The 23,427-nt window shown below is 48.6% G+C and overlaps 1 protein-coding gene across 6 annotated transcripts in view; it reads left to right on the forward strand.

Annotated features, from left to right (window-relative positions):
* Nucleotides 1–16,516, forward strand: part of UBE3B (ubiquitin protein ligase E3B) — a 58,972-nt gene extending 42,456 nt beyond the window's left edge. For 5 of the 6 annotated variants that reach the window (XM_049865214.1, XM_049865213.1, XM_049865216.1 and 2 more), the window contains exons 22-28: nt 1,880–2,017; nt 2,336–2,401; nt 4,375–4,433; nt 8,138–8,320; nt 8,763–8,874; nt 12,597–12,689; nt 13,645–15,792. In XM_049865214.1, the coding sequence (XP_049721171.1) occupies nt 1,880–2,017; nt 2,336–2,401; nt 4,375–4,433; nt 8,138–8,320; nt 8,763–8,874; nt 12,597–12,689; nt 13,645–13,836 (843 nt within the window). In that variant the 3' untranslated portion in view covers nt 13,837–15,792. The other variant, XR_007514839.1, reaches the window with a different exon arrangement.
* Nucleotides 16,517–23,427: the final 6,911 nt, after the last annotated feature.

Here is a 23,427-nt window from a genome sequence, read left to right on the forward strand (position 1 = left end):
TCCATTGAGCCACACTGCCTGAGGTAGAACGACCCCCGGGTGACAACCTGACACCCTGCTCTTAGAGTCCTGCCCCCAGGCAGAAAGTGAAGCTGCAGCAGGAGCTCGTCAGCAGTCCGCCCTGCGGGGTCTCTAGTCCTGGCCATGATGAGAACAGATGCCATCCGAGTCCCTGCCCAGACACCCTCCAGGCTGCCTCCCGCCCTACACCAGTTGGGTGGCCCAGGCTCACCTCTCTGCTTCCACATCTGCAAAATGGAGACAGTTCCTATTTCATAGGAAATGAACTGAGTACCCTCTGCAAAGGAGCACCTTTCAGATACTCAATGAATGGCAGTTCTTTTCCCTCCACTACCAGTTGCCGCTGAGTGGGCTCCGACTCTTGGAGACCCCATGGGTGTCAGAGTAGAACTGCACTCCATAGGGTTTTCAGTGGCTGAGTTTTTAGAAGTAGATTGCCAGGCCTTTCCTCTGTGGTACCTGTGGTTGGACTCAAACCTCCAACCTTTTGGTTGACAGCCGGGTACTTTAACTGTTTGTACTGCCCAGGAACTCCTTCCCTCCACAACCGTCATTTAAAAAAAAAAATTTCATAGGCCATGCTTTTCCTTTAAATGTATAGCTGTGCTGAGACCCAGAAGAGTCTAGGCTCACTGGAAGGCCTGGCTTCCTGTCTTTTGAGAATGTCTTCGTCTCTTCCCCCTGCCCCACAACAGTAACAGTTGTGATGAGAGGAATTAGCACCTACTGGGTCCTGTGCACAGAGCCTTTGGGTGGCACAAACGATTAAGCACTTGACTACTAGCGAGAAGGCTGTCGATTTGAACCTACCCAGAGACACCTCAGAAGAAAGGCCTGGTGATCTTCCAAAAAGTCACAGCCTTGAAAATCCTGTGGAGCACAGTTTTACTCTGCACACATGAGGTCACCATGAGTCAGAATCCACTCAACAGCAACTGGGTTTTTTTGGGGTTGGGTCCCTCTAGCAGGTGACTGAGTGTGGTTGACTCTGCCTCCGAAATCTCTCCAGTCTCTGCATTCCTTTCTACCCCACGGCACTGCCCTAGTGCAGGCCGTGGGCAGCTCTGCCTGCTTTAGGCACTGACCTCCTGGCTGCATCCCAAGCCTCCTGACTTCCTCCTTCCACCCCACTCCCCACCTGAAGTACAAATCTGCCACTTCCCTGCTTGGAGCCATCAGGGTAGAACCCACACTCCGGGGAGGTTTCCGAGGCCCCACCTGACCTGGCCCTCCTGCCTCCCTGGCCTCATGGTTGGCCCTCCCACCCTCAGACTGCACTGTGGCCAGACAGACCTGCAGTCTGTCACTGCAGCCTGCCTGTGGCCTTGACGTGTCCTGCTCCTATAGGTCTAGCTTAGGTATCTCTTCCTCCTGGAAGTTTTCCCTGCCTGCATCAGGTGAGAGGCCTCCTCTGCTCCCCCAGCACCCTGCACATGCCTGTGGCCAGCACCCACCACCCACCAGGCACCATTACACTGAGAGCCTGGCAGGGTCAGGTGCTGTGTTCAGGCTTTGCTTTCATGGCTTCATTGAATGTTCTAACCGAGAAGCTGGGGCTGGTCCCCGTTTCCAGGTGAGAAAGCAGGTGTTTAGTCAGGGTGCCACAGGGTCACCTAGCCCAGCAGTAGCAGGGCTGGGTCTAGTCCCTGAGCTCCAAAACCTGCGCTCTTACCCACTCTGCTCTCGTGTCCCCAGGAAGTACTCAGTTGTGTTTGTTCAATGATGGAGAGGGATTGAAAACATAGGCAGGGCCTGGAGCTGCCCTTGGGCCACCTCTGCAACCTGAGACACCCCTAGTTGGGTCACGGAAGTGTCAGCCTGGATGGTAGAATTGCGAGCGGTTGTCTCTTCCCCACAGGGAATCGTGGTGGACGTGCCCTTCGCCTCCTTCTTCCTGAGCCAGCTGCTTGGGCACCACCACAGCATCTTCTACAGCTCTGTGGACGAGCTGCCTTCTCTGGACTCAGAGTTCTACAAAAACCTCACTTCCATTAAGGTCAGTGTGGAAGGGGAACTCCCACCTGCCAGGTGTAGCTTTGCCCTGTGTGCGTGCCGTGGCCTGAGCCTTCCCACACTCTGCTGTCTTGCTGTGGTGAGGGGGCCCTCTCTGTAGCCACCGCAGGCCCTGTCCACCACTACGTTCCCTCTCAGGTCTGCAGACTCAGCCTCCTTCCTCAGGGGAGTGAGTGGCCTTTGCCTTTGCTTCAAGCTGTTAACACCACCAAAGAGCGCCTCGTGGAAGGGGAAGAATTAAAGTTCTTCCAGGATATAGCGTTCCTCAGCCTCGATCCTTTCCCTTTCTCTGTTGGATTAGCGCTACGACGGGGACATCTCTGACCTGGGTCTGACACTCTCTTACGATGAAGACGTGATGGGTCAGGTAGGTCAGCCTTTGGCTGAGGCGTCCTTTCCCTTCCCTCCATTGGCTTCTTGAGACCTCCCCAGGCGTGGTGCTTTCCCCAGGAAATCTCACCCATCCCCCACCCCCGCCCTGTCCCCCTTTCCTTCACCTTTGCCTGCTCACCCCTCAGAGAGCTCCCTACAAAGACCCTGCTTTGCCTCTATCGCATCTTAAGGTAATCCCTGATGGAAGCCCTAATTCCCCATTTGTAACATTGCTTCACGTTACGTTGGTGGGGATTAGGTTACAAACGGAGGATTATGACTTAACAAGGGGAAAGAAGCCACCTGAGAAGTGCCTCTCCCAGAATCCTGCCCTTGTCCCTGCTTGTCGTTCAGAACAGAGCAGGAAGAAGAGACCTTTGGAAATGTGGCCACCGGAAAGGTTTCTTCCCAGAGTGCTCCTCTTGGCCGTTCTCTAAAGCATCCTCACTCCTTCAGCCTCGTCCAGTGGAAGAGGGAACGTCTGTGTGTGCATGTGTGTGCTCTGAGGGAACTGCACCACGAGCTTAGTAGTGCAGAGCCAGCTTTTTGGATTGTATCTGTGTCACCTCAGGGAGGCCACTTGGGCTCCCTGAGCCACATTGCCCTCATCTCAGCACTTTTGTGTTGCTTGTCAGACCTGGGTCCTCGATGGGGCCAGTGTGACTGAACACTCTGCAGCTGGGAAGCCCATGTGCCTTGTCCTCCTCCTGAGGGGCCACAGAGCAGCAGGGATATTGGGGCTCTGAGAACCCATGAGAGAAACCCTGGTTTAGTTGTATTTCACCTCAAGGCTCCCCAGCTCCTTTGACCACAGAAGTCTTCTTTCAAAGAAAGAAAGCAGGCTATCTCACAAGGTCATTCTCCGAATAATAACGCACCACAAGGTGTTCCCTGGAACCCTTTTTGGGAAACACTGGGCTGAGTGCGTCCTAAGGACCCTTCCAGCTGCAAAATCCTCTGGTTGCCCCAAGATGTGACAGCCGTGGGACGATGAGTTGTTTTTCCTTTCTGTGTCTTTACAGAGTTATAGTATATTAATAGAACTCCTGTTGAAATTAGCTTAAACATTATGCATCCTTTTATTTATTTTTTATTTGGTTGTAGCTAATGGCCGTTGAGCACTTCAGTGCCAGGTGCTGCTGTGCTGAGGGCTTTGCACACACAGTCTGTCTCTTTTGTCTTTTTTGTGGTAAAAATATATATAACAAAACAATTGCCATTTCAACACATCCTTTGATTTTTAGGTCAAACCTTCCCACATCCCGTTTGCCCACAGAAGTGTTCGTGAAGTTGAGAGAAGCAGTTGATTTTATGGAGTGTTCAGATAAATCTTCCATCAGATTTTGAGCTTTTTTCCAAACATGCTTTTTAAAAAGGAATTTTTTTTTCCCCGATTATTGCGATAATGCAAACTCCAAACAGAAAATTCAGCCATAAGAGCATAAAGAGGAAAATGAAAACCACTGTAATGCCAGTGCCTAGATGGCACCGCTGTTAACTTATCATCAATGTCCTTCTAGGTTTTTCCTCTGGACATGTCTCTAATTTTTTTTTCCCTAAGAAATGGTACCACACAATGCATACTATAATGTAGTCTGCTTTTTATACCTTTCCCATCATCTTTGTTAGTAAAAGCTGAACGGTATTCCAGTGTATGGATGTACCAGAATTCCTTTACTCATCCTAACGTGCGCTAATAAACGTTACCACGTTCTCCTTCATGATACCTTGGAGCCTTAAGACGAATGTCTGAACAAGGATCATGTGAGGAGAAACCTTTACTGTCGATCCCCCGAGGTCTGCTTGTCGATACTTAAGCCTGGCTTTTTGTGAAAAAGGATTGTCCCAAACGTACCGTCTGAATTCTGTCATTATTGTGGACATTTGTGTCAGGCTCTTTCACCTTTGGGAAGCTTTGTTTCCCCATTAGGATTCCCTCTAGTAATTACTGTCCGTCTTCTCCCCCAGCTCGTTTGCCATGAACTGATTCCTGGAGGGAAGACCATTCCTGTTACAAATGAAAATAAGTGAGTACAGCAATTAGATTTTTAAGGTCACCACTTGAGAAGACTTCATTCTGGCTCTTGGGGTTTACGTTGAGAATTTATTAAGATAAAGTAGAAAGAGGCCATAAATAACGGAATGGGATTTCCTGGTTACAGCTCATAGGCAGAAACTGCATTAAATTTGATTTGTGAAATAAGAATTGACAATTTGTTTTGGTGGTGGTACTTCTAAGGTCAGAGGCACCCAGGCCACTGTGTTCTGAAGCATTTCATGATGGCTGTAGACACAGAATATATCACACGCAAGCAAAGTTTTGCTGAAGATCACTCAAAAACGGCTGCAGCAATATATCGACAGGCAACTGCCAGAAATTCAGGCCAGTTTCAGAAGAGGACTTGGAACCAGGGATATCATTGCTTTTGTCAGATGGATCTGGGCTGAAAGCAGCGAATACCAGAAGGATGTTTACCTGTGTTTTATTGACTATGCAAAGGCATTTGACTGTGTGGATCATAACAAGTTATGGATAACATTGCGGACAATGGGAATTCCAGAACACTTAATTGTGCTCATGAGGAACCTTTACATAGATCAAAAGGCAGTTGTTCAGACAGAACAAGGGGATACTGATTGGTTTAAAGTCAGGAAAGGTGTGTGTCAGGGTTGTATTCTTTCACCATACCTATTCAGTCTGTATGCTGAGCAAATAACCCGAGAAGCTGGAGTATATGAAGAAGAATGGGGCATCAGGATTGGAGGAAGACTTATTAACAACCTGCGTTATGCAGATGACACCACCTTGCTTGCTGAAAGTGAAGAGGACCTGAAGCACTTACTAATGAAGACCACAGCCTTCAGTATGGACTGCACCTCAACATGAAGAAAACAAAAACCCTTACAACTGGGCAATGATAACCAGACATCATGATAAACGGAGAAAAGACTAAAGTTGTCAAGGATTTCATTTTTCTTGGATCCACAATCAACATCCATGGAAGCAGCAGTCAAGAAATCAAAAGATGCATTGCATTGGGAAGATCTGCTGCAAAGGACCTCTTCAAAGTGTTGAAGAGCAAAGATGTCACCCTGAAGACTAAGGTGCGCCTGACCCAAGCCATGGTATTTTCAATTGCATCACATGCATGTGAAAGCTGGACAATGAATAAGGGAGACCAAAGAAGAATTGCTGCCTTTGAATTGTGGCGTTGGCGAAGAATATTGAATATACCATGGACTGCCAAAAGAACGAAAGTACAACCAGAATGCTCCTTAGAAGCAAGGATGGCAAGACTCCGTCTTACGTACTTTGGACATGTTGTCAGGAGTGATCAGTCCCTGGAGGACATCATGTTTGGCAAAGTACAGGGTCAGTGGAAAAGAGGAAGACCCTCGACAAGGTGGACTGACACAGTGGCTGCAACAATGAGCTCAAGCAGAACAATGATTGTAAGGATGGTGCAGGACCAGGCAGTGTTCCGTTCTGTTGTGCGTAGGGTCGCTATGAGTCAGAATTGACTCGACGGCGCCTAACAACAACTAAATGCAGACAGATGGAGCTGGAGCTGGTCAGGCACACTATCCTCCATGCAGAGGGCATGCAGGCAGAAAGACATCTTGGAGGGGCAGATCATGGTGGGATGGTAGCATGTGGCCATTGTATGAAATGCTGTTCTTGGGAAAACAGTGGAGAATTCAGATGCGTCCGACTTAGACACAGGGAATCAAGGAGACTGAGGCCTGGCAGCTGTCGTGATAGAGAACGGGCTTTTAGGAACCTATCATAAACATCACCCTAATTGGTCTCCAGAATCAAAACCCTTCAATGTACTATCCACCCTACCCTCTTCTTACCAAATTAAAACAGCAGAACCCAGCACGAGGAGTAGATATTGGCCCTTTTATCATTCCATCAGTCCTGCTGCCACCCGGCTCAGCAGAGCATTTGAACTATTAATCTGAGCATCACTCTTTAATGGTAAGTGAGAGCTCAGTCCCACCTGGGGAGCTGTTTGGGTCAGCCACCCATCACAGACCACTGTTCCCGAGCATCATGGTCCTCTCAGGCCTGGTGGCCCGGTCAGTCTGCATTCATAGGGAGTTTTAGATTTTAGATTGTCAGAGTAGTCAGGAGGACAGACTCTCTTCTCATCATGGTTAAAATACACAGACTTTGTCCCTTGGCCATGGGGCATTAGTGTGGAAAGCCTAGAAAGGGCAATGAGCTCAGGCTGGGAAACCACCTATGTGGAAACTCATGTTGGGAGGGAGAGAGGGCCTAGGCACAAGAGTTGGAGCAGGGGTGAATCCTGGTCCTACCCGCCATGCAACCTGCAGCCACTCTGAGGCTGTTCCCCAGTCTCTGACATGGGGCTTGCCCTGTCTCCTTCAGAGGGCTCCCTGTGAGATAGTGCACATAGACCACCATCCATGATGTCAGTGGGAGCAGGATTGTCACCATCACCAGACCTGTGACGTGTCATGGAGCCTGCCACCCAGAGCAAGGCCACGTTCCAGGCTGGAGGTGATGGCAGGAGCTTCATGTATAACAGCCAGAGGAGGTGGGCCGGTGCAGGCTGTGTTCACGGAGTGCGATTCCAGTTCTGCCGTGAAACCTCCTACGGGGAAACTCGTTTAACAAAGGCTTGTATTACTCTTAGCCTAAACCCTCAGTATGATGGCGAGGGTATTCAGTTCTGCCAACAAGTAACTTAACAGGCTTGGCGACACCAGTTCCTCTCTTTTGGGGTGATATCTGGTCTTGTACTTCCTGGGTGTCGAAGGGAAATGTTTCTCAAGCTCACTCGTTCTTTTGGTAAAATAGAAACAGTATTAGTAACCTGCTTCAAAGAGTGCATGAAAAGAATAGCAATGATAGAAATATTCATATGTATATGCTACAAATTCACTGCAGGATACTAAAAAAAGGGGGGATACTTTCAAGGTCAGTAACTTTGACCTTGTAAGAGAAAGCATCTTTACTTGGGCTCTATTAATTTAGAATCTGTGAGAGTTGTACCCTGGCTGCACTCAAGTTCTTCAGTCTCTGAATAAATGATTTGCTAAGAAATCAGCAATGCTGGCAAAACTTTTGGAATGGATTTAACTGTTGAAAAGAATCGTACAATTATAGATGACGTTATTCTGTTCATAAAAGCAGACCCTGAAGACCCTCTGCCTGGGACCATTGTCAGTTGCTCTGACTTCCCAGTTGAACTTGAACGTGACCCAACTGTGTTTGTTCACAACATTCTGCAGGTCTGCCTTTCCATGGCTCTAGACTGTTAATGTAAGACTAGCAAGGTTTTGATTGAAGTTTCAACATGAAACGATTTGTCTCTGCTTGAAAGCTGATTCCAATCATGGACTGAACTATATTGGAATTGGTTTATGTCCATAGGAATAAGTTTAAGTAAATGTAAAAGTACTCTTTGCACCCTCTTACCTGGACAATGTCCCACTTTGATTCTGGGTGCAGTGGGAGTTACTGTGATGTCTGACTCAAAGGGTTTGGGGGGCAGTGGCTGAGGGAATGCCCTTGCATGCATAGCTTAGGACCAGCATACGGTGTGCTGTTCTGGGGCACTGGCATTGTTGTCATCGTCATTGTTTCAGTGAAGTACTCTGGGACTGCTGTGTGTGTTTTTTTGTAAGGGTTATCTTTCAACTCACTGGTAACAGCTTGTTCTGTTCATTTCCATCGTTTTCTCTGCCTCGTTGGCAACAGAATCAGCTACGTCCACCTGATGGCGCATTTTCGAATGCACACTCAAATCAAAAACCAGACGGCTGCCCTCATTAGTGGCTTCCGTTCCATTATCAAACCCGAGTGGATCCGAATGTTCTCAACCCCAGAACTGCAGCGCCTCATCTCCGGTGACAATGCCGAGATTGACCTGGAAGATTTAAAGTAAGGGGCAGATGGGAGGGGGAGGGAGAGGGGGAGGTTCATAGGCCTTCCAGAAAGCAAGCTGCTCCCCTTGCTGCCTTTGGGACAGTGTTTTTCAGAACCCATCTCCCAATGTACTCTTCCTCCCTGCTCCCCAGTTGAATCACTTTGGGAAAAAAAGTTCAGCTGCTTGACTGGTAAGTGGAAGCAGGTCCTGAGGACTGCTGGGCTCTTGAAGCTCTAGGAAATGTGTGGCTGGCTTCTGCTCCAAACCGGCAGGGCCAGCTCATGACCTCTCCAGCCGTTTGGCTTCCAGAGAGATGGGTTGCTAAAGCATGGGCTTGTGGCTTTAAAGAGAAGGTAATAGAGTTCCAGGCCTGCAAGAGTTCACTGTGCCTGCTTGTCTAAACACAGCGCCGACCCATATCTGTTGGTAAGTGCCTGTTGTCCTGATTGTTTGCAGGAAGCACACAGTGTACTACGGTGGTTTCCATGGAAGTCACAGGGTCATTATCTGGCTGTGGGATATTCTGGCCTCCGATTTCACACCCGACGAGAGAGCCATGTTTCTGAAGGTATTTTATTCATTACTTGTGCCTGTGTTCATGCCTACATAGGTATTCTCATAAACCTGGAGGCCGGGTGAGGTAATAACTTTCACTAGAAAGAAGTAAACTCATCAGGAGGACCTCCAATATCATCAGCATATCCTCTCCCCATAGACAGGCCGTGAGTTCAGGCAGGTAGTAACCAGAGAGGAGCTGGAGAGGCGAGGCTGAGTCAGGTAAGCCCACCAGCCTGCTCACCTGCTCACGGAGACAGGGCCCCTGCGCAGGCAGGCTGGCGGGCAGGTAGGGGGAGCTCAGCACTATCTCCTTCCTCCTCACAGGGCTGGCCTTGCTAGTGTCTCTTTTCTTTCTTTCCTTTTCTTATAGAAGTAAACGATGTTTACTGCCTTACAGACAAGCAAAAGTTTAAACAACTATAATCCTACTGTGAAGAATCTTAAACCATCTACGTTCTTCTTAACCAGGGTTCCACCTCTGTGTACCCTTCTGTATTTTTTCATAAGTGGAGAAACATATATTTACAACACACACACACAGATACAGTGTCCCAATAAAACACACACAGTTAATTAGTCTGATATCAGTGTATATTTTTGCAAGTTGAGTGGCTGACATTAACCACTTCCCCTGTTCTGTTGTCAGCCTTCAAGGTGTCCCACCATTACCACCACCACATTGTTTTTTGGTGCTGACAGCAGCCAAGTGTTATGTTTATAGAGACACCGTCTGCGTATGTGTTGTGTAAGTGTATGTTTTTCTAAAAATGGAATCATCATTTTGCCACCTGCTTTTTTGTCGAACAGTGTATTGTGAACATCTTACCATATTCTGGGGCAAATACAAATGCCTTGAAATACTTCCCTCTGGACATCCGGGTTTCTTGAACCTGGGTTCCTGTGACCACAGTTGTCGAGGCAACATATTCAATATCACCGCCGATTGAAATGGCAGCTGGTTTTCTGTTGTCTTTGTCATCCTGAGGCCAGTTCATTCCCATTGAGAGGCCCTCAGTTCAGTCCCTCAAATACGGAAACGCACTCACACTCTCCACAGTTCTCAAGAGAGTCTGGGTGGGCAGGCAGACAGGATTCCAGAAGTCGATTCTCAGGAGAATCACTTCGGTTTTGCCAGCATTACCTCTCATAGGCAAAGCAGTCTCTGCCAACCCATGAATACGTGCACTCCCGCCTCGCCTAGAAAGACAGAAGCCAGTGTCTCCTAACCATGCACTCATCACCAACACAGCGGGCATCTGTGTCTTTAGAGAGCAGGCGTTTGTGTCTAACCAAGCCTGCAGCCCTTGTCCTATGCCTGCTCCTTTCTGTGGCTGCAAACAGGATCCAGAGTGGGTGGAAGAAATTGAACTGTCCTGCAGGGGTGCATGTGGCTGTGCTTTTTCAAATGTGCTGATGGCAGAGCGTCAGGGGGCTTCCCACGCCCTCCGTTCTTCCTCCTGTCCTGGGTTGAAATCTCCCCTCCCCTCTCCCACTGTACCAGGGCAGCAGGTCTGAGTGGCTTGCATTCAGGTGTGCACAGGCGCTCCCATGGGCTGCCCGTCCCACTGATGCAGCCCCATACGTTCCAAAAGGCTGTATGCACACCGTCTCCCTCTCAGATGCACACCCACAGCAGCTCTGCTCTCTGCTCTGGGGGTGGGAGTCCATCAGGCCCCACGGGAAGGTGGGACTCCCCATTGCTGGTGAGGGTCGGCCAGATCCCACACCTCACCCTTCCGCAGCACCTGTTCAATTAGCACAAGTGCCAGACCGCCTGCACCCAGGCAAAGGCTGGCTACCTACCTTCTCCCCTTTCTCTTGCTTTCTTTATACTTTCCTCTTCCCCATCCCCAAACATTCCCCTCATTTTTTAAAAAGTCCCCAATTTATGTTTGATCCCCTGCCAAAAAAAAAAAAAAAAAAAAACTGTTTACTTTTGTCTTTTTAAGAAAAAATCTTAAAAAGAGAACTTTCTAAAGGTACCAAGTATTCCTGGGTCTTAGTCTTTTTTTTTTTCTTCTTTGTTTAGTCACCAGGAGGGGCAGTGTAGAGTAATGGTCAGATCAGGGGCCTGGTTTCCAGTTCTGGTGCCATCACCTACTAGCTCTGTAACTTCCGCCAAGTCACGCCTCGTGTCTGTCACCTCATCCTTGAAACAGCACTAAGCGTGATCGCAGCTCAGCCTTAGAGCGATGGGGGGAGATTATATGTAATAAGCCCTGGGCCCAGCACAGACGCAGCAAAGCTTTCTAAATATCAGCTACTGTTGCTACGGCTGTTACTGTGGAAAATAAAACTTGCCTTAGAATAGTAATCTAGGTGAGGAGTGAGCTTCTTAGCTCAAGTAGACACATGCGACTGTGTGGGCAGCTCCTGTCTGGAGGCGAGATGAGAAGGCAGAGGGGGACAGGAGTGGGTTGAATGGACACGGGAATACAGGGTGGAGAGAAGGAGTGTGCTGTCACCTTGTAGGGAGAGCAACTAGAGTCACATAACAATTTGCGTATATGTTTTTGTATGAGAAACTGATTTGAATTGTAACCTTTCACTTTTAAGTACAATTAAAAAAAAAAAAAAGAATAGTAATCTATCTTGTCAATTCCTTCTTAAAAACCTTTCCTGGTATATAAAACACATAAACTGGATGGTCTTAGGAATCTCGCAGCCGTTTCTAACATGGTTTAAATGGTGATACTTAGTGTAAGACCAGACACTCAATTGGCCACTGAGCTTTGGAACACAGCTTTGTGTTACAAGTAGCAGGCCTCTTTGTCCCTTAGAGGAGAGCGCTTGCAGTGACTGTCACGTTGAAGAAAGCAAATGGTCTCTTAGCACTTCCTGTGCAGGTAACCGTCTGTGTTTCAGATGGGTCAGATGCATCTGACCAGGCAGGAGCTAGCGCCTTCAGGGAGACATCACGGGTGCTGCCATCTGGAGAAAGCCAGGCACTCCAGGGGGAGCAGGCAGGTGTGGCCGGCTGCCACAGGCCCCATGCGGGGTGCCCAGTACCTCGGTCTGCCCTGCAGCCTCACCAGCTCTCAGGCCTGATTTTTGGCAGTGCGCCGAGAGCAGGTCAGTGTGTCAGGAAGTGGCCCCAGGAGCTGAGCTCACACAGGTTTCTGTGTAAACCAGCAGGCTCGGTGCTCAGGTGAGCACACCGTGTTCTGCCCTGTGTGGCTAATGGGATACCAGGTCCTGGTTTGTCACTGTCTGCAGTGCAAACAGTCATGGTGAGGTGTGAGCCACACCAGGACTCCTTGTGCCTAGCTCAGGGTGCTCAGCTCAGAGGCCCGGCCCTCCATCCCAGGCCCACTGAAGTGGGCATCACCTGCTTTTCCCCGCCTCTGCTCTCGTTGCAGTCTCTCCGTAACAGAGGGTGTCAGTCAACAGATCCTATGCCATTGACTATATTTGAGACCCAGTCCCACTGAGATGAGACTGCAATCCCATGAGACCTGCCTCCTGGGGACTTCACACTGTCCCTGGTTGGGAGTTTATTGACACTGTGTCTGGTTAGTCATGTCTGTTGGTGAGGATTTCATGTGTCTTAGTCCCAAGAGCAGCACCCTGAAGAAAGATGGGGAATCTATCCCAGTTAAAGGGTTGGATACATCTCTCTGTCACTTGGTGGTGAATGGGTAAGAGAGCCACAGAGCACGGCAGAGCCGTCGTGCCTGTTCCAGAAGGAGCGAGAGCCCGCTCTGTCCCTGTTGACCCTGCCTTGTGTTGCAGTTTGTGACCAGCTGCTCCAGGCCCCCACTGCTGGGATTCGCCTACCTCAAGCCTCCTTTCTCCATCCGCTGTGTTGAAGTGTCGGATGACCAGGTACCACTACTTGGGAAAGAGCCGGCCTCGCAGGCAGCATTCTCCTAGTTGTTGTCTGTGGTACCTGCCTTGTCAGGTGTTCGCCCAGTCTGCATCGCAGCAGGGAAGGGCAGGAGAGCAGGCCACCTGGCACAGAGTCCCACAGATTCAGGCTACCCAGGGGTGTCAGTGCTCTGTTGGAGTGCCCTTTTTCTTTACCTCCTCAGGGAAGAGCCCCTGGGGGACAGGGCTCCAGACCTGAGAGGGAAAGAACATGGGCTTAGAGGTGGGACAGACGCAGGTGTGCATGCCACCTCCTCCGCCCACTGGTGTGTGTGTACCTGGGCAAGTGCAGCACCCTGGGAAAGTCCAAGTCCTCATCTGTAAATGGGGAGTGGACTGCTTAGGGCCTATCGTACTCTCTGTGCAAGCCTGACCCATAGTGGGTCTCAATAAGTGGTAGCCATTGTTATTATATGTCCTGTCCCAGCAAGAAAACACAGTGCCTTCTGGGTCAACTGCTCTCATGATGTCACTGTCTGAGCTCCTGGTCCTTCCCTCCTGGGACATGAGACGGTCCTCGGCTTCCGCACTGAGGGGATAGTTGGCCCAAAGGAGCAGTCTGCCAGGAGGGAAGTGTTGGCTGCCCTCAAAACTGTTTGAGTTTGTAACATATTTTATAGTATAGTATTCTGGCTATTAAAGAGTAATTAGCTATTTAGGTTTAGCAGAAGACCCCACTTTTGAGAGTTTACTTAATACAGAATTCCCATGTGGGGACCTGAAGACAGAAGGGCCCAGGAGGGCCCAGCAGGGAGAGATCAGGGTGCGTCTCTGCATGTGCCCTTTAAGGCCCGTTCTCATCAGGTTGGGGGTTGACCTTGGGCCCCATGCAATGCATGCACTCCAGGCCTCAGCCAAGGTCTGGCCAAGCCGCCTCCCAGGCCCCAACCCCAGATGTGCTGTGTGCTTTCAGGACACTGGGGACACCCTGGGCAGTGTCCTGCGAGGCTTCTTCACCATCCGAAAGCGGGAGCCAGGCGGCCGCTTGCCCACCTCCTCTACCTGCTTCAACCTGCTCAAGCTGCCCAACTACAGCAAGAAAAGCGTCCTTCGGGAGAAGCTGCGCTACGCCATCAGCATGAACACCGGGTTCGAGCTCTCCTAGCTCACACCGGGCCCCACCTGCTGCCCTCACAGACTCCCAGGCTCACTGGAGCACACGGACCTGCCAGGCGACATGGGCCCCCTGGCCCTCTCTATAGCCATGAGACTCCCCTGTGGCCCCAAGAACTTTAGGCAGCATGATGGCTCAACATAGCACTCTCCAGGCAATACTAATGGGAAGGGAGTGTTGGAAATAAACCTCCAGATTCCGCCCACATTGGCCCTTTTTCCCGACTTGCCAGGGTCCTGGAGCCCAGGACTCGTGATGTAGAGGGGCTTCTCTTTTTGATAGTTTGGCCTCTGGGGGAGCGTTTTTCTTTCCTTACCTTGGTGAGTGAGCTGTGCACAAACAAGTCGCAGGACCCCCGAGGGTCCAGAGCAGTTTCCGAGACTTGGGCCTGAGCACACAAAGCCTGCTACACGGAAGATGCTCCTTCCATTTCTGATAACTCTTTACTCAGGTAAGGCCTTGCCAAGCCTCTATGCACCCGACAAAGTCTCTGCCTCTATCCCGTCCACAGCAGCCTCTGTCCAGATAGCCAGGCCCACCTGCTCCAACGGAGCCAAAAGGGCCTGCTGGCGAGGCCACCAGAGCCCAGGAAGTTCAGGGCACTGCTTCCCCTCGACACCACAGCTCCATGTGGTGCAGTCCTTCCCCACTCTGCCTCAGATGCTCAGCAGGCTGAGCTGCTGGCCAGGCGTCTCCACCGGCTTTGTTCCCCTTCTTAAACGTTCACTGGGTTTGGGAGGAAAAAAACCATTGTCTCGTAGGAGCAGCTCCCATTTCCAGAACACTCTGTCACCCAAAATCTGCTGGCTCCCAAGGGGAACCAGAGTTGCCTCACTTGTTAGCTAATGAGGAAACAAATACTAACCTGAGGTACTATAGCCCATTGGCCATGGCTTTACCCCCTAGATTGTACAATCCCGGGAGACTTGGGTCTGCTGCCCCATCTGTTCCTCAGCACAGGGAAACCCAGAGTCCTTTGCACTGATGTAGGCCCGTGAGGCCAAGGAAACACACACCCTCTGGGTTGGTTTTCTTTTTTCACTTTGTTTTCTCTCCCAACCCGTTGTTCCTCTGTCCTCATTCCTCCTCTTTATCACCAGAACTTTATCCTACTTGCAGGGAATTGAGGTAAAAGGCCCTGTTCAGTGATCTGTGTTGACAGCCACCTACTCTCCCACCTCATCATGTTCATTTTGCACCTCCTGTGTCCCCTCCACCAAAACTGAAGCCAGATTAGAAGCCAGGAGTACCTGGCCCAGTGGTCTCCCCCTCAGTTGCTTGGTGAAGCCGACTTAGACTTGCAGCTTTCTTCAAAGCAGCAAAACACCTTCCAGCGAGAACCGTCATCTTGGCACCAAAGCAGGCAAGAACTGTCTCCATGGCCTTCTTCAGACAGTATCGGCTGGATCCTAGTGTCCTTCCGGGCCCAAGCCTGGGTGCTAGAGCTCCTGGACTCGGGGAAACAGAGTATGCGTTTTACTTTGAAGGAAAGATAGCAAGAAATTTAAAGACGGCACCTTCTTATTATTAGTATTTAAGATGTGTTCGTAACCCCTGATTCTGTGGACTCGCCACTTTTCTTTAAGAACTAAATTCCTTTGAAGATGTCTCCTGAAAGTGTGTGTGTACTAACAGGTTTGTACATATGTGCTGGGGCCTAAGTAATTGTCAGCCTGCAGAAGATCAGCTGATCCCGTCTGGATTTTATTACCTGAGCACCGGAGCCAGTGGGGGACTGGGGAGAGAGTGGTTTATAAGCACCAATGTCAGCTTTTTTGTGTGTGAGGAGGGATAGTTTGTCATTTCATTTGAATTCTTCATCATTTGGAAATACTGCACTATCTAAAAACACTGATCTGTACTTCTTTCTATAGCTGATGTTCACATGGTGATTATTATGTATTTGACACCTTCTTGACTCTAAAAAGTTGTGCTTTTTTTTTGTTTTTCATAGATAACTTATGGATTAAGACAGGACTAAAGGCTTTATTAAATTTGTACTTCAGCACATGATGGCTGTGTTCGGCTTTTTATGCCAAGAAGGAGCGTTTTTTGGCCACTTGCCTGGCTGGCTCAAGACTGGGCCCCTGGGGATTAAAGAGCACATAGGCCCCGCACAGTGAAAAACAGCTACAAAGGAGACTAACAGACACTGTAGCCTCCCTAAGAGGTCCCTGGATGGTGCAGTTTGTGCTCGGCTGGTAACCAAAAGGTTGGCAGTTCCAACTCACCCAGTGGCACCATGGAAGAAAAGGCCTGGCGATCTGCTTCATAAAGATTACAGCTAAGAAAACTCTGTGCAGTTCTATCCTGTAACACGTGAGGTCGCCATGAGTCAGAATCGACTTGAGATCACAAGACAACAATAAACATAGTCTTCCTGAGTTTATATCCATTGACAATTTGTCGTATTTGCTTCCAGTGTTGTTTTAAGAAATTACGCATTTCTGATAAAGCTAAAGTCGACTTAAAGCACCACCCTGGTCCCAATCCCTCACCTGGGTCCCAGGGGCAGCAGCGTCCTGTACTTGATGTGCGCAGTGAAACCTGGGACACCCGGGACTCCAGGAGACCGCCTCGTTTTTCTGGGTCTCACACGTTTTCCGCCTTCAGCAGGGGGCAGTTTTACCACTTTTCTATCACCCTCTCTTAGTGGAAAAAAATATTTGAGTTTTTCTTCTCTGAAAGGTTTCCGCCTTACACAGGTTCCGACTTCCTCAGGTTTTACTGTATCTTTGCAGTCCATGTCTTACAAGTTAATTTACAAAAGTGATAGATGTTTATTGAAAAAAAATCCCGATAACTGAGAAAAGGATGAAGTAAACCTGGATGGCTACATCTGAGTATATTGGGCTTTTCTCACTGGCTGAGGAGTAGTCTTGCCATCCTCCCCCGGCACGACACACAGCTCTGTCCCTTTCTCCACACGTGGCATGAAGCAAGTCTCACACCTGCCAGTTTTTCTGACTCCATCTTTGGTGGGCTCTGCCCCTCCGCCACCACAGCTCGAGCCCCCCAGTGAGTTCTTGCAGCCCCTGGGGGCTGGGAGCACCAAGGATCTCATTGTGACCCTTGACCTGCTGCAATCAAAGTGGAAAGGAAGTCTGAGAGCCTGAGCAGCCTTTTCCCAACAGCTGGAACACTCTGGCACCAAAGGGGGATTGTGTAGCAGGGTGTCTCACATGCAGCATTTATACCGTGAAGGAAGAAGATATTGCAACCTCCCCCAAAGTCCATCGGTATCCTCCAGTGTGAGAGACACCTAAGAAACAAAAACCTTATGCCATGAAATTTCGGCTTTTAATGGTCAGTTATCACTGCAGAGAGAAGGTTTGTATTTATAACCAAGAAAAATAAGTGAGGCTTTTTCCTTTTTTTTTTTTTTTTCAATTATTAAAATGAGAGCAATAGTAAAATGCTGACCAAAAACAAACCCACTGCCATCGAGTCGATTGCGACTCATGGTGACCGTATATGAGAATGAAAACACTGACAACCTGCAAATGCCTGAGAATGCTTATTGTGAGAAACTGGTCTCCACTGTTAGTGACAGCACCAAAGCCACTGGCCTAACTATGTCCTGTTTATATACATAATTCAGTAGATACCACGCTGCTAAAAGTGTGCCATTGGGTGTAGGCAAATGGCTTATCTCTAAACGCCATCAAATGGTAAAACCCAGGACTCCCTTAGGCCTCAGGTTTATTTTCTGGAAACGTCCTAAGTTGGTAAGAGCAGCTGAGAACCTGTGAATAGTGGTTCAGTGTACTTTCCCAAGAAGCAGAACATGGGCTCTGGAGCCACGGAGTCATGTGTAAACCCCAGTCCCAGCACGGACTGGCATTAAGTCACACTGAGGCCACCTCTGCATTCGTTTCCTGTCTGTAAGATGGGACCCGTGATGTCTACTTCAGAGCCTGCTAAGAATTAAATGAAGCCATGTATTAAATGCACCCAGCTTGGTAGTCCTGGCACCAAATAAGCACCCAGACATTAGTCCTTTTGCTACATGTCCTCACCTTTCATTTTAAGAAAACAGCTGTCTGGGCTCTGACCAAGCCGCCAGGGGAGCTTCTCTCACTACCAGTAATCACAGCAGGGAAATGAAAGATTATATAGAGGAAAATTACCTATGATCTTTGTATAATGTATATGGGGGGGGAGCACATTCCCTTCTCTATACCGCCTACTGAAACCCTGAGTGGTACAAACAGCTAAGCCACTTGACTGCTAACCAAAAGTTTGGAGGTTCAAGTCTACCCAGAGGTGCCTCAGAAGAAAGGTCTGGTGACATACTACCAAAGCTTCAGCCATTGAAAACCCCGTGGAACACAGTTCTACGGAGGCACACACAGGGCCAGCGGGAGTCAGTCAACGCAACCGCAACTGGTGGCACAGAGGGCAAGAGCTACGGCTGCTAACCAAAAAGTCGGCAGTTCAAATCTACTAGCCACTCCTTGGAAACCCTGTGGGGCAGTTCTGCTCTGTCCTGTAGGGTCGCTATGAGTTGGAATCGACTCGATGGCAAGGAGTCTGGTTTTAATGGGTATGGGGAAGCATTTGAGTGGAAAAAGTACACAAGCAAAGAGTTGTCAGCACATGATGAACGTATTTAATGTCACTGTACATGTGATGACTGTTGAGGGGACAAATGTTTTGTTACCTATGTGTATGAGTTAGCTAGTGCTGCTATAACAGAAACACCACGAGTGGGTGCCTTTAACAAACAGACACTTATTTGCTCAGTTTAGGAGGCTAGAAGTCTGAATTCAGAGCGCCAGCTCTAAGGGAAGGTCCTTGCCTCCTTTGAACATCTGTAGGCCCGGCGTTAATTGGAGATCTGCATATGTCTTGGCATCAGTCTTCCCCTGGGTCTCGGAGGTTCCCAGCACAGGGATCCTGGGTCCAAAGGACATGCTGCATGCCTGGCTCTTCTTTCTTGGTGATAGGTCCCTTTCCTCTCTGCTCAGTTCTCGCTTTTCTATCTCAAAAGAGATTGACTCAAGATAACATAACTGCCTCTAATCCTGCCTCATTAACATCATAACCCATTAAACCCATTGCCATGGTGTCGATTCTGACAGCGACCCTATAGGACAGAATAGAACTGTTCCATAGAACTGCCAACCTTTTAGTTAGCAGCTGAGTTCTTAACCACTGTGTGACCAGGACGCCATTAACATCATAGAGGTTAGGATTTACACATAGGATAATTACATCAGATCACAAAATGGAGGACAGCCACACAATGCTGGGAATCATGGCCTAGCCAAGTTGACACATCTTGGGGGGATGCGATTCAATCCATAACACTATTTACCACAATCAAAAAAAGGGTTCTTCAGCAAGAAGGAGTCAGGCTGAGGCATTTCTAGGCTTGTAAGGCCCTAGGGGCACTTCTCTGCCTTCCCCCCAATATGCACACTCCCAGGGTTAGGCTGGGATGTAGAGGAGGCTACGTGACAGCCCAGACTGGATCTGCAACTCATTGTCTAGCCTTTGGAGCGTGGGATCAGAATGAAACAGCTTGCTCATTATCATCATACTAGCTAACACTTGTTCAGAGCATGTTGTTGTTAGGTGCCATCAAGTCAGTTCCAACTCGTAGCAACGTTATGTATAACAGAACAAAATGTTGCCCAGTCCTGTGCCATCCTCACAATTGTTGCTATGTTTGAGCCCGTTGTTGCAGCCACTGTGTCAATCCATCTTGTTGAGGGTCTTCCTCTTTTTCACTGACCCTCTCCTTTGCCAAGCATGACGTCCTTCTCCAGGGACTAGTCCCTCCTAATAATATGTCCAAAGTACGTGAGACAAAGTCTCGCCATTCTCACTTCTAAGAAGCATTCTGGTTGTATTTCTTCCAAGATAGATTTGTTCATTCTTCAGGCAGTCCATAGAATATTCAATATTCTTCGCCAACATCATAATTCCGAGGCATCAGTTCTTCAGTCTTCCTTGTTCATTGTCCAGCCTTCACGTGCATATGAGGCAATTGAAGAAACCATGGCTTGGGTCTGGGGCACCTTAGTCCTCAAAGTGACATCTTTGCTTTTTAATGCTTAAAAGGGGTCTTCTACAGCAGATTTGCCCAATGCAATACATCATTTGATTTCTTGACTACTGCTTCCATGGATGTTGATTGTTGATCCAAGTAAAATGAAATCCTTGTCAACTTCAACATTTTTACCATTCATCACGATGTTGAGAACATATGCCCAAAAATTGACTCTGACTTCAGAGCTCAAGCTGCATACTTAGGGATCTTACTGAGGGTGCTAGAGAAGGCAAGGACTTCAGAACTCTGGAACTGGGTTCAAGTCCCAGTTCTGCCACTCACTAGCTGTGAGGCTGGCGACAAGTGTTTGCTCAACTAAATGCAGCCGCCTCAACGGAGGGGAGCCTGGAACTGGTTCCTAGCAGGGAACAGCATCACAGAGAATTGAAAGAAAAAAGTAATCCAAAGGAGTTGGTTTCTGGAACTACAGCCCTAGGAGATGTCCCTGCTGGCAGGCGAAAGGGCCAAGGTTGGAGGTAGAGTGGGGGTGGGAGGAGTCACAACATTTCCCAGTGGCTTTAATCTTAACTCTGCATGCTTTAATGTAGAATGTAATTACAGATTCATAATTACGGTGGCAAGCTCGTCAGTACTAATTAATTAGTCAGACTTATATTTGGTTCTCAGAGATCTATGACCCTGATATGTCACCTCGAAGCTACCGAGAAGTCCTCCTCCTGTTTGTTCTCTTGGAGAGCTGCAGGGCTGGAAGAGCTGTCTTTAGGGCAGCCTCAGAGGGACAGTCTGACCACTCTCAGGCAGCCTGGAGGTCATCGCCACCTCTGAAGTCCCCACCCCTTTGGAATCTGTGGGGGCTTTGCCTTAGGAATCCAGAAATATCAAATACACAGCACTTGTTCTACTGCTTCCCTTTGGGACCATGGCAGACATTACTAATGGGTTATGAAACTCCTTCCTGCTGGATCTGAACCGAGCCTCAGACTCCTTCTCAACACAGCCCTCACGGCAACCACTGCCAATTACCTGGGATTAGTATCTCTTTCCTGTCCCTGGGATAAACCCTTTCTCCTCTCCTCTTAGCAGAACAGAGGAGAAAGGAGGCTGGATTAGGACACAGAAGGCCTAAGTTGAGTGTGGGCTTTGCCACTAGCTGACTGTGACATTGAAGCTCATCACTCTATCCTTTGGGGCATCAGTTTGTCCAGGTAAAGTTAGAGGGATAATCCAGGGTGACAATCCATAGAAGATCATAAATATGAAAGCTCTGTCTACCCTCAAACCCTGTACTGGGTAAAGATACAGCCACCAACAGAGAAGGAACGATGCCAACATCCTCAATAGGGGCACCTCACTGGGGCCGTGATCATTATTATTATTTTCTGTTGCCCTAGAGTGGAGGCCAAGTGTCTCCATTCAGGATGCACAGGGGCTGGACTTCAGACAGCCAGCTGTCGCTGGCAGAAGGAACACAGTGCACATTCTCCAGGCTTCTAGACTTATAGGGGCCCTGAAGCTTTGGCTAGGGGACAGCACCCTCCCCACTGGCTGGAGGCGACATAAGGGATGTCATCCTCCAAGGGGCTTCTCTCGGCTCCAACCATCCCAAGGGAGGTAGAGGATTTAGTACAGGCAGGGCAACCCATTGTCAGTTTCTTCTCTCTTTTTCATTAATACTTAATCACACAAGTAGACCCCTGGGTGGCAGAAATGGTTTATTCTTGATTACTAACCTAAAGGTTGGCTGCTGTGCAGATAAAAATCCTGGAGATCTGCTTCCGTAAAGATTACAGCCAAGAAAACCCTATGGAGCAGTTCTACCTTGTAACACACGGGGTAACTATGAGTCAGAATTGACTTGAGGGCAACAGTTTTTTTTTTTTTTTCTTTTTATTATACAAATAAGACTGTGCGGGACCCAGACAAATTTATTGTAGAAAATACAGATAAACAAAAATGAAAGTTAAAACCACCCATATTCTTGCCACTTGGAGATACAAGGATTACTAACATATGGAATGGATCTTTGCATTTCTTCTATGATGTGTATTCAGACTCATGGTGACCCTATGTATTTCGGAGTAGAACTGTGCTCCATAGAGTTTCCAATGGCAGATTTTTTCAGAAGTAGATTCGGCAAGCCTTTCTTACAAGGTGTCTCTGGGTGGACTTGAACCTCCAACCTTTCAGTTAGCAGCAGAGTGCGTTAACCATTTAAATCACCCAGGGATTAATATATATGTATACACACACATATATTTCTTTCATAGAGTTTGGATCATTCTATACATACAATTCTTTACCTTCCCCCCCCCCCACTTAATAATACGTTGTGAACAATTTTCCTTCAGAATAAATATTTAGACAACATTGTAGTCAGTGGCTCCATGACATTTTTTACAGTCCCTTTCTTTATAGGGTCGCTATGAGTTGGAATCGACTCAACAGCAATGAGTTTGGAGTTCTGGGTTTATGTTAAATATTTAATTATCTAGCTTCCTATTGTTGAACATTTGTTTCCGGTTTTTCACTGTAATGAGCAACACAGGACTGAAAAAAAATACAAAAAATCCTATAGCTTCATCTATGTATCTATCTTCTTCAGAGAAATTCTGAGACATGGAATTGCTGGGTCATAAGGTACACACAGGTCCCTGGGTGGTGCAAACGGTTTGCACTCAACTACTAATCTAATCTAAAGGTTGGTAGTTCAAACCCACCCAGAGGTGCCTCAGAAGACAGGCCTGGCAATCTGCTTCTGAAAGCTTCCAGCCTTGAAAACCCTATGGAGCAGCTCTACTCTGCACACATGGAGTCACCATGAGTCGGAATCAGCTCGGCTGCAACCAACAACGACAACAGTGTAGAGTCAACGTGTCTGTCGCTGAAGGCTGCAGGTGGAGTGTCACAGGCTTCTGAACTCTCTCCAGCTGCTGGAGGGCCAGCTCAGGTCATATCAAGGTAAAGTTCCTTCTCTCCCACGCCCCAAACCAAAGTGCCTTCAGAGAGTCTGTTGCTGGGACAGGGCGGGGTTCCGGTGCTGCCTGGCGTGGTCGCCTCGCAGACTCTGACCCCCCTTTCCATGCAGCGCGCCTGGATGAGCACAGCGGCCAGGCCTGCCACTCACCCCGTGTAGCGGGCCAGCGGCGTGTGAGTTATCGCGAACTTGATTTCAGTCTACAGCTCCTACGGAGTTAACAGATGTATGCACGTCTGAGGCAGTCATGCGGCAAGAGACTTTGGGGCCAATCCGTCCCGTTTTGACAGTGTGTAATCGAGGCAAAGCCATCAATTTTATAAACAAGAATAAACGACCCTTAGCAACACGTCTGCCCGACCCTTCCAAGGTGATCGTAAATACGGAAGTAGCTCACTGGAATGGAACTTGGGTGCTGCAGATGGGCAGTGATGGGGCCAAAGATCTCATCCACTGAGGAGTGGTCTCTATGGGGCTGAGCCGTGGGAGATGACCTAATGATGCCCAGGCTGAGTCCCTCTGGATCCCTTCTTGCCATTGATTCACCCCGTTCCCCCTAGCCACCCTGAACTGCGTCCTGGTTCTCACC

Source organism: Elephas maximus, chromosome 22 (assembly GCF_024166365.1).
Source record: "Elephas maximus indicus isolate mEleMax1 chromosome 22, mEleMax1 primary haplotype, whole genome shotgun sequence".
NCBI classification, from domain to species: domain Eukaryota; kingdom Metazoa; phylum Chordata; class Mammalia; order Proboscidea; family Elephantidae; genus Elephas; species Elephas maximus.